This window comes from Rattus rattus, chromosome 6, assembly GCF_011064425.1.
Source record: "Rattus rattus isolate New Zealand chromosome 6, Rrattus_CSIRO_v1, whole genome shotgun sequence".
Lineage (NCBI taxonomy): Eukaryota > Metazoa > Chordata > Mammalia > Rodentia > Muridae > Rattus > Rattus rattus.
In genome coordinates this window covers 127,349,342-127,363,707 of record NC_046159.1, presented here as the reverse complement: position 1 = coordinate 127,363,707, position 14,366 = coordinate 127,349,342, and the positions used below count along the sequence as shown (strand labels likewise).

Below are 14,366 nucleotides of genomic sequence, written 5' to 3'. Positions count from 1 at the left end.
GCACCACGAACTAGGGACCAAGTATTTAAATGTATGATCCTATGGTGGGCAGTCCTTCTTCATTCCACCACATCTGGCCCTGCCCCTATAGGGTCATGATAATTTCATGACACAAAATTATTTAAGTCCAATTTCAAAAGTCCCCACAGCTTTTAACAGAGTCAGCACTGTTCAAAAACTCACTGATTACTTGACATAATCTCTTAAATGTGATATTGGAAAGAAAAGTAAATTCCTCCAACAGTGTCATATATGAGTGAAGAGTGGGAAAATAGAGAGAAAGACTGAATCGAATAAGACTGAAACAGAGGAGTAAGAGCACCAAAACCCTGTAACTCTATGTTTGCAATCCGTTGCCTTAGTTTCAAGGGGCATAAATGTTCTACCTTTAAAGCTTTGCTATCTGCAAAGTACATCTCTCACTTGAGCTGGTTCTCCTGTCCTATATTACCTCTACTTGTCATGTATATTCTATTTTAGTCTTTTATTGTGATAAAACACTGACTAATTGTAACTGTGAGAGAAAAAGACTAACTCACTTATACTTCCAGGTCTAATCCATTAATAAGGATGACAAGATAGGAATCTGGAGGCAAGGCACATGGAAGAATGCTGTTTGCTGGCTTGCTCTCTGCAAGTTCACCCAGCTGCTATATAGAATCATATATCACGTCACTGTGGCCTGGGCCCTCCTACATCAGTTAAAAACTGAAACAAAGCCCTAAAGATATACAATACATATGGGCCAATCTGATGAGGACAGTTCTTTAATTGAGGTTCCTTCTTCTGAGGTGATTTAAGTAATGCACAATTGAAAATAAAAACTAGCCAGATGGCATAAAGTTTTACACTAAATTAAGAAAAAAACACATAGACTATTAGAAAATAAGAAAAAAGTATATATAATTAGTGTTAAGTTTTGCAATAAATTAAGAAAAAATGTAGTCTATTAAAAAAATAAGGAAAAGGTGTAAGTCCTTAGTGTTTTAAAAGTCACAGTAAAAACCATGGCATAAAGGTAGAATTAGCAGTATAACAGTAATCAGTTACAATGTTTAGATGAATTATCTAATATTATATCACAGTTTGGCAAGATATGACAGGTACCAAGGGACAATGTAAAAAGTGCTAGAAACAGCACTTTCTTTGTCATTGTGTTGCTTCATTGGTGAATAACCATCCCTCCTCTAAAGCATATTCCCCATATTCAACAAGATATATTTATACCTGTAGTCTTAGAGTTGTACAAATGTGTAAACTCAGTGTCAATGATAGGAAAAATTTCAGTGAAGAATTCGGAAGTCAACCAAATACTATATTGCAATCATAAGCTTATGTTATCATATTTTTTTAAAAAAAGTACTTTGATTTGGTTTGATGTTGTAGTCAGACAGAGCAGAGCAGCTTCCATTGTGGACATTCTAAATATTAAACTTCACTATTATATAAGGTAACTATTTCTATTCTACTGACAACAGACACCCCAGGATGGAGATATTTATAAAAGTAGAAATATCACAAGTGAGCCTAATGGTGCTACACTACTATGCTGACAAATACATCAGATCATGACTCTGAAAAACCTAAGCAGAACATAATAATTCTAGGAAGATTTAGAGGCAGAGATCAGGTGATGAAATTGCATTGGCAGCGGAGTGCTTTGTGGGTCTGGAGTCAAAGATAGTAAAATTATTCAGCAAAGCAAACTTTAAAGTTAATCTTGGCATCTCTACAAGTCTTTTGTTAGATATTAGGCATGGCATAAACAAAGCAAGAGCTTAGAGGAGAACAATTGTGTCAACTAAAGACAGAGTCATAATATTGAAACAATCCATGATGTTTAAGAACTCTAGCCATCTAGATGCAAAGCAAACCAGTGGCTAACATTAAACTAAATGGAGAGAAACTTGAAGCAATCCCACTAAAATCAGGGACTAGACAAGGCTGCCCACTCTCTCCCTACTTATTCAATATAGTTCTTGAAGTTCTAGCCAGAGCAATCAGACAACAAAAGGAGGTCAAGGGGATACAGATCGGAAAAGAAGAAGTCAAAATATCACTATTTGCAGATGATATGATAGTATATTTAAGTGATCCCAAAAGTTCCACCAGAGAACAACTAAAGCTGATAAACAACTTCAGCAAAGTGGCTGGGTATAAAATTAACTCAAATAAATCAGTAGCCTTCCTCTACACAAAAGAGAAACAAGCCGAGAAAGAAATTAGGGAAACGACACCCTTCATAATAGACCCAAATAACATAAAGTACCTCGGTGTGACTTTAACCAAGCAAGTAAAAGATCTGTACAATAAGAACTTCAAGACACTGAAGAAAGAAATTGAAGAAGATCTCAGAAGATGGAAAGATCTCCCATGCTCATGGATTGGCAGGATTAATATAGTAAAAATGGCCATTTTACCAAAAGCGATCTACAGATTCAATGCAATCCCCATCAAAATACCAATCCAATTCTTCAAAAGAGTTAGACAGAACAATTTGCAAATTCATCTGGAATAACAAAAACCCAGGATAGCTAAAAAACTATCCTCAACAATAAAAAGGACTTCAGGGGAATCACTATCCTGAACTCAAGCAGTATTACAGAGCAATAGTGATAAAAACTGCATGGTATTGGTACAGAGACAGACAGATAGACCAATGGAACAGAATTGAAGACCCAGAAATGAACCCACACACCTATGGTCCTTGATTTTGACAAAGGAGCCAAATCCATCCAAAGGAAAAAAGATAGCATTTTTCAGCAAATGGTGCTGGTTCAACTGAGGTCAACATGTAGAAGAATGCAGATCGATCCATGCTTATCACCCTGTACAAAGCTTAAGTCCAAGTGGATCAAGGACCTCCACATCAAACCAGACACACTCAAACTAATAGAAGAAAAACTAGGAAGCATCTGGAACACATGGGCACTGGAAAAAATTCCTGAACAAAACACCAATGGCATATGCTCTAAGATCAAGAATCGACAAATGGGATCTCATAAAATTGCAAAGCTTCTGTAAGGCAAAGGGCAGTGTGGTTAGGACAAAGTGGCAACCAACAGATTGGGAAAAGATCTTTACCAATCCTACAACAGATAGAGGTCTTATATCCAAAATATACAAAGAACTGAAGAAGTTAGACCGCAGGGAGACAAATAACCCTATTAAAAAAATGGGGTTCAGAGATAAACAAAGAATTCACAGCTGAGGAATGCGAATGGCTGAGAAACACCTAAAGAAATGTTCAACATCTTTTAGTCATCAGGGAAATGCAAATCAAAACAACCCTGAGATTTCACCTCACACCAGTGAGAATGGCTAAGATCAAAAACTCAGGTGACAGCAAATGCTGGCGAGGATGCGGAGAAAGAGGAACACTCCTCCATTGTTGGTGGGGTTGCAGACTGCTACAACCATTCTGGAAATCAGTCTGGAGGTTCCTCAGAAAATTGGACATTGAACTGCCTGAGGATCCAGCTATACCTCTCTTGGGCATATACCCACAAGATGCCCCCAACATATAAAAAAAAAAAGACACGTGCTCCACTATGTTCATCGCAGCCTTATTTATAATAGCCAGAAGCTGGAAAGAACCCAGATGCCCTTCAACAGAGGAATGGATACAGAAAATGTGGTACATCTACACAATGGAATATTACTCAGCTATCAAAAAAAACTAATTTATAGGAAATTCAGAGGCAAATGGTTGGAACTAGAAAACATCATCCTGAGTGAGCTAACCCAATCACAGAAAGACATACATGGTATGCACTCATTGATAAGTGGCTATTAGCCCAAATGCTTGAATTACCCTAGATGCCTAGAACAAATGAAACTCAAGACAGATGATCAAAATGTGAATGCTTCACTCCTTCTTTAAAAGGGGAACAAGAATACCCTTGGCAGGGAAGAGAGAGGCAAAGATTAAAACAGAGATGAAGGGACACCCATTCAGAGCCTGCCCCACATGTGGCCCATATACATACAGCCACCCAATTAGACAAGATGGATGAAGCAAAGAAGTGCAGAAGTGTAGATCGCTCCTGAGAGACACATCCAGAATACAGCAAATACAGAGGCGAATGCCAGCAGCAAACCAACGAACTGAAAATAGGACCCCCGTTGAAGGAATCAGAGAAAGAACTGGAAGAGCTTGAAGGGGCTCGAGACCCCATATGTACAACAATGCCAAGCAACCAGAGCTTCCAGGGACTAAGCCACTACCTAAAGACTATACATGGACTGACCCTGGACTCTGACCTCATAGGTAGCAATGAATATCCTAGTAAGAGCACGAGTGGAAGGGGAAGCCCTGGGTCCTGCTAAGACTGAACCCCCAGTGAACTAGACTGTTGGGGGAGGGCGGCAATGGGGGGAGGGTGGGGAGGGGAACACCCATAGGGAAGGGGAGGGGGGGGGGGGATGTTTGCCCGGAAACCCGGAAAGGGAATAACACTCGAAATGTATATAAGAAATATTCAAGTTAATAAAAAAAAATAGAAATTTCAATTCATTTCAAAGAAGTGAAATAATAATATCTTTATTCGTAGATAACTTAGAAATCAAGAAAAATGAGATTTGCTCAAAATCTCCACTGTAATAAAAATATCTGAAAAACTATAACCATGAAAAATCCATGAACCAAAATGATCATAAGCAAAATAAAATATATATGGAGTTCCATAATAATAACACAAGCTATCAAAATCTGCAGTACATGACTGCAGTGAATGTCACAGCTTCCCAGGTCTGTTATAGTAGGAAGTAAAAGTAGTAATGAGTAAAACACCACTAAAGAAAGCATTTTGAATACTCATAATATTATAATGTTATAATATGGAATCTAATTTCCAAGGATGATAAATATCTTCATATTACAGAATTGTGAATATTCTTAATATTATAATGCCACAATATTAATGTTTGTTTCTAAAGATGATAAATATCTTCATATTGCAGATTGGGAATATGCAGAGTGTATTTCAAAGGAAAATAACAGTAAAATTTGTAAATTAATATTATATTTATCATATTAGAGAATTCATAAAATTATCATATAGTCATAAACACAATAATTCAACTGCCACTTATGATCATTTCTGCAAGCATACAATAGAAGAACACCTTTTCATACAGATAATCAGGTACTCTTTTGAAAGCCACAACTTTTCTGTAATCATTGATGGGAAAACATTCTTCCATGAAACTAGAAAGGAATCAAAGTTTTCTATGTAACTCAGTCTATTTAGCATTCTAATCTGGATGGAGTTAAAGACAAAGAAAAAAGAAAGAGAGCAAAATAAAATTAGCCAGTGTCAAAAATATTACTCCATCTTTAATTATGAGCAAAATGGTTATATACATGAAATATTAAGAAATGTTATTTATAAAGAAAATTGCAATGAGTAAATAAATTTCACAAGATTGGATAAGATGAAATGAGCTCCATTTCTATATGGTAAAAAAACAAGGACTATACAAAGAATCAACAAAACCAGGAGCTGGTTCTTTGAGAAAATCCACAAGACAGATAAACTTGTATCCAGACTAAACAGAGGACACAGAGAGTATATCCAAATTAACAAAACCAGAAATGAAAAGGAAGACATAACAATAGAGTCTGAGGAAATTAAAAACATCAACAGATCCTACTACAAAAGCCTATATTCAAGAAAACTGGAAAATCTGGATGACGTGGACAATTTTCTAAATAGATGTAGGATGATGTCATTATGCAGGTGTAAGCAGGTACAAGACAGAATGAGGCGTGTCATTGGATGAGAATGAAGGATGGGCCAGGGAAAAGTTTTAGAGAGGAGAGGAGCCTGGAGCAAGGAGGGAGAGGAGCAGCAATGAGAACATGGAGGCAGATGTTAAGATTCCTCTTTGCACATTTACACGTTGTTATGAATATTCTTAAGGAATGGATGTGTACAGGGCTTTGCATGTCTAGCTGGGCAATTATATCTTATCAATAGGATCAGAGGTTATTGTTTGTGTGTTCTTTCATGTGGTGATTTAATGCAATTCAAGAAAGTATGTGGTGACTGGAGACATGTGTATGTCTGGCAGGGTGGAAACCTGCCTTGGGAACTACATGGGTAGAGAGATTGTTGTCAGGATCAGAGAGTAGCCACTGGCAGTGTGATATGGGTGAGATACTTTGCTGACTGAGATGAAGACATCCAACAGATGTCAGGAAGTGCCTAGGTGCTGGATCTAGTGTGGGATAAAAGGCAGCGTTTTTTTCCTTATAATTTTACCGCAACAGACAAATAAAAGGGACCAAAGTTAAATCAGGATCAGATAAACCATCTAAACAGTCTCATAACTCCTAAAGAAATAGAAGCAATTGTTAAGTCTCCCAACCATTTCATCCAGATTGTCAAGTTTTGTTGAATATAGGCTTTTGTAGTAGGATCTGATGATTTTTTTTAAAATTACTTCAGATTCTGTTGTTATGTCTCCCTTTTCATTTCTGATTTTGTTAATATGGATACATTCTCTGTGACCTCTGGTTAGTCTGGCTAAGGGTTTATCTATCTTGTTGATTTTCTCAAAGAACCAGCTCCTGGTTTTGTTGGTAATTTGTATAGTCCTTTTCATTTCTACTTGGTTGATTTCATTCCTGAGTTTGATTATTTCCGGCCTTCTACTTCTCTTGGACTTATTTATTCTTTCTGTTGTAGAATTTTACATGTGCTGTCAAGCTGCTGATATATGCTCTCTCCTGTTTCTTTTGCAGGCACTCAGAGCTATGAGTTTTCCTCTTGTACCACTTTCATTGTGTCCCATAAGTTTGGAAATATTGTATCTTCATTTTCATTAAATTCTAAGAAGTCTTTAATTTCTTTCTTTATTTCTTCCTTGACCAAGTTGTCATTGAGTAGGACATTGTTCAACTTCTATGAATATGTGGGGCTAATCAGGAACTTATTTAAACCGTCTAAACAACACCATAACTCCTAAAGAAATAGAAGCAGTTATTAAAAGTCTCCTAACCAAAAAGAGCCCAGGTCCAGATGGGTTCAGTGCAGAATTCTGTCAGACCTTCATAGAAGACTTCATACCAATACTTTCCAAACAATTCCAGAAAATAGAAACAGACAGAGCACTATCAAATTCCTTCTATGAAGCCACAATTACTCTTATACCTAAACCACACAAAGACCCAACAAAGAAAGAGAACTTCAGACCAATTTCCCTCATGAATATTGATGCAAAAATACTCAATAAAATTCTTGCAAACAAAATCCAAGAACACATCAAAATGATCATCCATCATGATCAAGAAGACTTCATCCCAGGTATGCAGGGATGGTTTATTATGCAAAAAATCCGTCAGTGTAATTCACTATATAAAAAACTCAAGGATAGGTTGGGGATTTAGCTCAGTGGTAGAGCGCTTGCCTAGCAAGCGTAAGGCCCTGGGTTTGGTCCTCAGCTCCAAAAAAAAAAAAAAAAAAAAAAAAAAAAAAAAAAAAAAAAAAAAAAAAAAAAAAAAAAACTCAAGGATAAGAACCACATGATCATTTCATTAGATGCTGAGAAAGCATTTTACAAAATTCAACACTCCTTCATGATAAAAATCCTGGAAAGATCAGTGATTAAAGGCCCAAATCTAAACATAGTAAAAGCAATATACAGCAAACCAGTAGCTATCATCAAACTAAATGGACAGAAACTTGAAGCAATCTCACTAAAATCAGGGACTAGAAAAGGCTGCCCACTCTCTCCCTACTTATTCAATATAGTACTAGTCCTAGTCAGAGCAATCAGACAGCAAAAAGAGGTCAAAGGGATACAAATTAGAAGGGAAGAAATAAAAATATCACTATTTGCAGATGATATGATAGTGTACTTCAGTGACCCCAAAAGTTCCACCAGAGAACTGCTTAACCTGATAAACAACTTCAGCAAAGTGTTGGGGTATAAAATTAATACAAACAAATCAGTAGCCTTCCACTATTCAAAGGATAAACAGGCAGAGAAAGAAGTTAAGGAAATTACACCCTTCTCAATAGTCCCAAATAATATAAAACATCTTGGTTTCACTTTAACCAAGCAAGTGAAAGATCTGTATGACAAGAACTTCGAGTCTCTGAAGAAAGAAATTGATGAAGATCTCAGAAGATGGAAACATCTTCCATGCTCATGGATTGACAGGATTAATATAGTAAAGATGGCTATTTTGCCAAAAGCAATCTAGAGATTCAAAGCAATACACATCAAAATTCCTATTCAATTATTTATCGAGATAAAAAGAGCAATTTGCAAATTCATTTGGAACAATAAAAAACCCAGGGTAGAGATAACTATACTCAACAATAAAAGAACTTCTGGGGGAATCACCATCCCTGACTTCAATCAGTATTACAGAGCAATATTCATAGAAACTGTATATGGTATTGGTACAGAGACAGGCAGCTAGATGAAATGTAAGAATTGAAGACCCAGAAATGAACCCCATACTCCTACAGTCACTTGATCATTCATGAAGGAGCTAAAACCATACAATGGAAGAAAGATAGCATTTTCAACAAATAGTGCTGGTTCAACTGGAGGTCAGCATGTAAAAGAATGCAAATTGATCCATTCTTCTCACCACTTACAAAGCTTAAGTACAAGTGGATCAGGGACCTCCACATCAAACCAGATACTCTTAAACTAATAGAATAAAAAGTGTGGAAGAGTCTCGAACACGTGGGTACTGGGGAAATGTTCCTAAACAAAACACCAATGGCTCATGCTCTAACATCAAGAATCGACAAATGGGACCTCATAAAACTACAAAGCTTCTGTAAGGCAAAGGACCCTGTCATTAGGACAAAATGACAACCAACAGATTGGAATAGTTCTTTACCAATCCTACATCTCATAGAGGGCTAATATCTAAAATATATAATGAACTCAAGAAGTTGGACTCCAGAGAGTCAAATAACCCTATTAAAAATGGGGCACAGAGATAAATAAAACATTCTCAGCTGAGGGTTAATGAATGGCCAAAAAACCCCTAAAGAAATGTTCCACATCCTTAGTCATCAGGGAAATGCAAGTCAAAACAAACCTGATATTCCACCACACACCAGTCAGAATAGCTAAGATAAAACCTCAGGTGGCAGCAGATGCTGGCCAGGATGTGGAGAAAGAGGAACACTTCTCCATTGTTGATGGGATTGCAAACTGGTATAACTAGAAATCAGTCTGGAAGTTCCTCAGAAAATTGGGCATTGTACTACCTTAGGACCCAACTCTACCACCCCTGGGCATATCCCTAAATGATGCTCCAACATACAACAAAGACACATGCTCCACTATGTTCATAGCAACCTTATTTATAATAGCTAGAAGCTGGAAAGAACCCAGATGCCCTTCAACAGAGGAATGGACTTAAAAAATGTGGTACATTTACACAATGGAGTACTACTCAACTATCAAAAACAATGACTTCATGAAATTCATAGGCAAATGGAATGAACTAGAAAATATCATCCTGAATGAGGTCACTCAATCTCAGAAAAACACACTTAGTATGCACTCATTGATAAGTGGATATTAGCCAAAAAGCTCGAATTACACAAGATGCAATCCACAGACCACAGGAAGCTCAAGAAGAATGACCAAAATGCAGATGTGCCCACTCCTTCTTAAAAGGGGAAAAATATATCCATAGGAGGGGATATGGAAGCAAAGTTTAGAGCAGTGACTCAACCAATGGCCATTCAGAGCCTGACACACACGTGACCCATATATATACAGCAACCAAATCTAGATAAGATTGATGAAGCTAGAAAATGCATGTTGAAAGGGACTGGATATAGATCTCTCCTGAGAAACACATACAGAACATGCCCAATATAGAGGTCAATGTTAGCAGCAAACCCCCGACCTGAGAAAAGGACCCCCTTGGGAAGAATTAGAAGAAGTATTGAAAGAGTTGAAGGAGTTTGCAACCCCATAAAAACAACAATGCCAACAAACCAGAGTTTCCAGGGACTAAACCTAAAGACTGACTCAGGGCTCCAACTGCATATGTAGCAGAGAATACCCTTGTTGTGGCACCAGGGGAAGGGGAAGTCTTTGGTCCTGCCAAGTTTGGACGCCCAGTGTAGGGGAATATAGGGGGACAGTAGGGGATGTATGGGGAATACCTGTATGTGGGAGGGGAGGGGAAGGGATGGGGGCTTATGGACAGGAAACCTGGAAGGGGAATAATGTTTGAAATGTAAGTAAAGAAATATGTCTAATAAACAATTTTTTTAAAAAGTCTCCCAACCAGAAAAGCCCAGAACTAGATGGGTTTAGTGCAGAATTTTATCAGACCTTCAAAGAAGACTTCACACCAGTACTGTTTAAACTATTCCACAAAATAGAAACAGATGCAGCACTACACAATTCTCACAAACGGAATCCAAGAATATGTTAAAAAGATCAGCCATCTGTCTTTTTTTTTTTTTTTTTTTCAGAGCTGGGGACCAACCTAGGGCCTTATGCTTTACAGGCAAGCGCCTCACCACTGAACTAAATCCCCAGCGCTGCCTAGGAAGCGCAAGGCCCTGGGTTCGTCCCCAGCTCCCAAAAAAAAAGAACCAAAAAAAAAAAAAAAAAAAAAGATCAGCCATCATGATCAAGTAGGCTTTATCCCAGGGATGCAGGAAGGGTTCAATATATGGAAATCCATCAATGAAATCTACAATATAAACCCACTGAAAGATAAAACAACATGATCATCTCATTACATGCTTGGATGGCAATTGACAAAATTCAACACCCCTTCATGTTAAAAAGTCTTGGGAAAAAATCAGGAATTCAAGGCCACTACCTAAACATAGTAAAAGCAATATATAGCAAACAAATGGCCAACATCAAACTTAATGGAGAGAAACTTAAAGCAATCCCACTGAAACCAGGGACTAGACAAGGCTGTATATCTCCCTCCATATTCAATATAGTACTTGAAGACCTAGCCAGATCAATCCAACAACAAAAGGAGGTCAAAGGGATACAAATTGGAAAAGAAGAAGTCAAAATATTATGATCTTCATATGATATGGTAGTATTCTTAAGTATCCCAAATGTTCTACCAGAGAACTACTAAACCTGATAAACAACTTCAGCAAAGTGTCAGTGTATAAAATTAACTCAAACAAATTAGTAGCCTTCCTCTACTCAACAGATAAACAGGCTGAGAAAGAAATTATGGAAATGACACACTTTAAAATAGTCACAAATAACATAAAATACCTCGGTGTGACCACAACAAAGCAATTGAAAGATCTGTGTGACAAGAACTTCAAGTCTCTGAATAAAGAAATTGAAGATCTCAGAAGATGGAGAGATGTCCCATGCTCATGGATTGGCAGGATTAATGTAGTAAAAATGTCAATTTTGCCAAAACCAATCTACAGATTCAATTCAGTCCCCATCAAAATTCCATCTCAATACTTCATAGAGTTAGAAAGAGCAATTTGCAAATTCATTTGGAATAACAAAAAACCCAGGATAGTGAAAACTATCCTCAATAATAAAATAACTTCTGAGGGAATCGCCATTCCTGACCTCAAGCAGTATTACAGAGAAATAGTGACTAAAAACTGTATAGAGACAGGCAGGTAGATTAATGCAATAGAATTGAAGACCCAGATATGGTAACTTGATATTTGATAAAGGTGCTAAGAAAAAAAAGAGCATTTTCAACAAATTGTGCAGTTTTAACTGAAGGTCAGCATGTAGAAGAATGCTAATCGACCCATTCTTATCACCCTGTACAAAGCTCAAGTCCATGTGGATCCAGGACCTCCATATAAAACCAGACACACTCAAAATAATAGGAGAAAAATGGGGAAGAGCCTTGAACCCATGGGCACTGCGGAAATTTTCCTGAACAGAACACCAGTGGTTTATGTTCTAAGATCAAGAACCAACAAAGGTGATCTCATAAAATTGCAAAATTTCTGCAAGGCAAAGGACACTGTTATTAAGACAAAATGGCAATAGATTGGGGAAAATCTTTACCAATTCTACATCTGATAGAGAACAAATATTCTATCTATACAAAGAAGTTAGACTCCAGAGAGCCAAATGACCCTATTATAAATGAGATACAGTATTAAACAAAAATTCTCAGCTGAGGAATATCGAATGGCTGGGAAGTACCTAAAGAAATGCTCGCCTCTACTTCTCCAGGTTTTCTCTTGCCGGTGTGGCACATTACAACTTCAAGAAGATTACGTTGGTGCTGTCAGCCAAGGACTTTATTGACCTGGCATTATCCAAGACACAATGAAAGACTCCAATTGTTATTCATAAACATTATCAAATTCATCGAATTCAACATTTTTATATGAGAAAAGTCAAATTTACTCAACAGAATTACCATGACAGACTGTCACAGATTCTGTCCAATTTCCCCAAATTGGATGATAGCCATCCATTTTATGCTGACTTGATGAATATTCTCTATTACAAGGAACACAACAAGTTGGCTCTAGGTCAAATAAATACTGCCAAAAACTTGGTGGACAATGTTGCTAAAGATTACATGCGACTTATGAAGTATGGTGATTCTCTCTACCGATGCAAAAAGCTGAAATGTGCTGCACTGGGACAAATGTGTACAATTATCAAGAGGCAGAGGCAGAGTTTGGAGTACTTGGAACAAGTACGTCAACATTTATCCCTCTTACCATCCATTGATCCAAATACGAGGAGACTGCTTTTGTGTGGGTATCCGAATGTTGGGAAATCCAGCTTCATCAATAAGGTGACAAGAGCAGATGTGGATGTTCAGCCCTATGCATTTACCACCAAGTCTCTGTTTGTCGGGCACATGGATTATAAGTATCTGCGCTGGCAGGCTGTAGATACCCCAGGGATTTTGGATCATCCTTTGGAGGATCAGAACACCATTGAGATGCAGGCCAACACAGCCCGGGCCCACCTCCGAGCTAGAGTTCTGTATGTGATGGATTTGTCTGAGCAGTGTGGACATGGGTTGAAGGAGCAATTAGAACTCTTCCAGAATATCAGACCTCTGTTTATCAACAAGCTTCTTATTGTTGTAGCAAACAAATGTGATGTGAAGAGAATAGCTGAACTTTCTGAAGGAGATCAGAAAATATTTCTAGACTTGCAGGCTGAAGGATTTCCTGTCATCGAGACCAGCACCTTGACTGAGGAAGGTGTCATTCACGTTAAAACAGAGGCTTGTGATAGGCTTTTGTTCATCTAGTAGAAACGAAAATGAAAGGAAATGAAGTGAATGAGGTTCTGAACAGATTGCATTTAGCTGTGCCCAACAAGAGAGATGAAAATGAGAGACCCCCTTTTATCCCAGAGGGAGTGGTAGATCGTCAGAAGAGAATGGAGATCTCAGAGCCCAAGAGGAAGAGGGAACAAGATCTTGAGCTGGAAATGGGAGATGATTAGATTTTGGATCTTCAGAAATACTGGGACTTAATCAATTCATCTGAGAAGTATGATAAGATACCAGAGATTTGGGAAGGCCACAATGTTGCTGATTATATCGATCCTGCTATCATGAAGAATTTAGAAGAGTTGGAAAAGGAAGAAGAGCTCAGAACAGCTGCAGGGGAGTATGACAGTGACTCTGAGAGTGAAGACGAGGACATAATGGAAATCCGACAGCTGGCGAAACAAATTAGAGAAAAGAAGAATTTGAAAATTCTACAGTCCAAAGAGAAGAACACACAGGGACCTAGGATGCCCCAGACTGCTAAGAAGGTTCAATGGGCAGATTTAGAGAATGAGATGCATAGTCTTGGCGTGGACATGGATGATAAAGACAATGCCCACTATGCAGTCCAGGCCAGATCTCGGAGTGTCACCAGGAAAAGAAAACGAGAAGAGTCTGCTCCTTCCTCTTCCATAGCCTGCAGTCGGAGTTGCTCTAAAACGCCACATGATGTTTCTGGTCTTCGGGATGTCAAGACGGTGAAGAAAGCCAAGACGATGATGAAGAAAGCGCAGAAGAAGATGAGTCGTTTGGGGAAGAAGGGGGAAGCAGATAGACATGTGTTTGATATGAAGCCCAAGCACCTACTCTCTGGGAAGAGGAAAGCTGGTAAGAAGGACAGGAGATAATGTCCTCTTCAGTCAGAGAAGTTTAACTAGACTCTTGATTATTTCTGAGTGTGGGATGGTGTGTTTTATAGAATTTGGAATCAACATCTGTTAACCAAAAGAAACAATGGAAATGACTTTTAAATGCTTGTTGCTGTGCTGAAAACTGGTAAAGCCAAGTAAGCGTGTGGTACTGTGGCCCTGCGCAGTCAGATGTTTACCTACAGAGCACTCTGTACTGAATGACGCGCTTCTTTCCCAGCCGCGGAACTCATTTTGCA

At 38.1% G+C, this 14,366-nt stretch overlaps 1 protein-coding gene across 1 annotated transcript in view; it reads left to right on the top strand.

The window, feature by feature from the left end:
- Positions 1–14,113, top strand: part of LOC116904450 (nucleolar GTP-binding protein 1-like) — a 34,733-nt gene extending 20,620 nt beyond the window's left edge. The window contains 2 exon segments of the mRNA XM_032907271.1: positions 12,190–13,223; positions 13,226–14,113. Of these exon segments, the coding sequence (XP_032763162.1) occupies positions 12,190–13,223; positions 13,226–14,106 (1,915 nt within the window). The 3' untranslated portion in view covers positions 14,107–14,113.
- Positions 14,114–14,366: the final 253 nt, after the last annotated feature.